This window comes from Haliaeetus leucocephalus, unplaced genomic scaffold (assembly GCF_000737465.1).
Source record: "Haliaeetus leucocephalus isolate CR32 unplaced genomic scaffold, Haliaeetus_leucocephalus-4.0 Scaffold295, whole genome shotgun sequence".
NCBI lineage: Eukaryota > Metazoa > Chordata > Aves > Accipitriformes > Accipitridae > Haliaeetus > Haliaeetus leucocephalus.
Window position 1 is genome coordinate 10475110 of NW_010972731.1, and position 1442 is coordinate 10476551.

Below are 1442 nucleotides of genomic sequence, written 5' to 3' on the forward strand. Positions count from 1 at the left end.
CTCGACCCGCAAGTTTTTTGTTATATTTTTCTCTCCCCTGTCCAGCTGAGGATGCGGGAGTGATAGAACGGCTTTGGTGGGCACCTGGCGTCCAGCCAGGGTCAACCCATCACAATTCCGATGCAGTTCAGTAAACCAGATGGTCCTTTCCTGCATCATCCTTTTGAGAAATCCCTCACAATTCAATGATCCCTTGACAAACGCAACTTGCTTCCTACAGAGCGTAGTGCGCAAGCGGCCCATCCCTCCCAGCACGCCTGTGGCCCTGCTGGTGGTTGGCATCGGCTCCGGCCGGCTCCCGGGAGGAAACTCTTCCCGTGCTGGTGAGCGCAGGCGGGCGAGACCATCCCTTCTGCACACCTACCTGAAAGAACGTTTGTTACTAGGGGTAAAAATGGTTCGGTTCCCAGGCTGCAGAGGAACGCCTTGGAATGAAAACTGCGCGTCAGAACCGGTGAATTCATACCCAAGGGGCACAGGGAAGGTGTATTTTTCCCAGAGAAGGCAGATTTTTAGGAGCGAACATCTGTACTGAAACACGCATTTATGAGGACTCGGCGCTCTCAGCGCACCTTCGCGCGGGCAGGCGCCGGCCGCCACCACCGGCGCAGCCAACAACAAGGCCCCGCGCCCCCAACCGCCGCCAGGGCACCGCCCCGGCATTCCCCGCCCGCTCCTGACGTCACCACGTCGTCGCTCCCACAGCACTCTTGCGTCGTGGCACGAACCCGGATGCGAGCGCGAGGTGGAGGTTGGGGCGGTCGCGCTGCTAGGCTGCTCTGCCGCCTTCCGCCCTCACCCTGCGCAGGCCTCCCGACAGGAACTGCAGCTGGCAGCGTCAGCCCCACCACCACGCATGCTCACCTTGGCTGGGGACGCGGAGGCTGACGGGGGGCGCTCCGCCCGGCCTCGCACGCGAGTAGCAGACGGCGCCACCAGTGAGCGAGCGGACCGCGCGGAAGTTCTGCCCGCGGCGGAGGGGAGGGGGGGGGATTGTTGTGGGTGACGTCACGGGCGGAGGATGCGGGCGCCCCATTGGCTCGGGCTCGGCCGCCGTGCGCTGGGATCTTAAAGGGCGACCGGAGCGCGGGCCGCGCTGGCCGGGCGGGGCCCATGGCCAGCACCAGCAGCCACCTGGTGAGTCCGGGATTTGCGGGGCACGGCGCTGCGGCCGCCCGGGACTGCTGGTGGTGCGCCGGGGGGGGAGGACTAGGCCCGGGCGCCGGGGCCGGCCCGTGAGGGGGTGGCCAGCCGTGCCCTACGCGCCGCCCGGCGGCGGGGTCGCGGTGGGGCTTCGCGGGCGGCCCTGCCGCCTGCCGCCCGCTCGGACAGGGAGGGCGGCGGGGCAAAGCCCTGCCGTTCGTGGGGCCGGCCTCGGCGCTGCTGCTCCCGGTCCTCGTTCTGCCTCCTGGGTTGCCGCGGGCCTGGCGCGGGAGGGCCCC

General features: G+C 67.9%; 1 protein-coding gene across 4 annotated transcripts in view; it reads left to right on the plus strand.

Annotated features, from left to right (window-relative positions):
• Positions 1-789: 789 nt before the first annotated feature.
• The window catches only part of PDPK1 (3-phosphoinositide dependent protein kinase 1), a 35590-nt gene continuing 34937 nt past the window's right edge, over positions 790-1442 (plus strand). For 3 of the 4 annotated variants that reach the window (XR_774547.1, XM_010570535.1, XM_010570532.1), the window contains exon 1: positions 1010-1137. Coding sequence is in view for 1 of the 4 variants with exons in the window: in XM_010570532.1 (XP_010568834.1) it covers positions 1114-1137 (24 nt within the window). In the remaining 3 variants the exon portion in view is untranslated. Of the gene's footprint in view, positions 939-1009; positions 1138-1442 lie in introns of those variants that run through there. The other variant, XM_010570537.1, reaches the window with a different exon arrangement.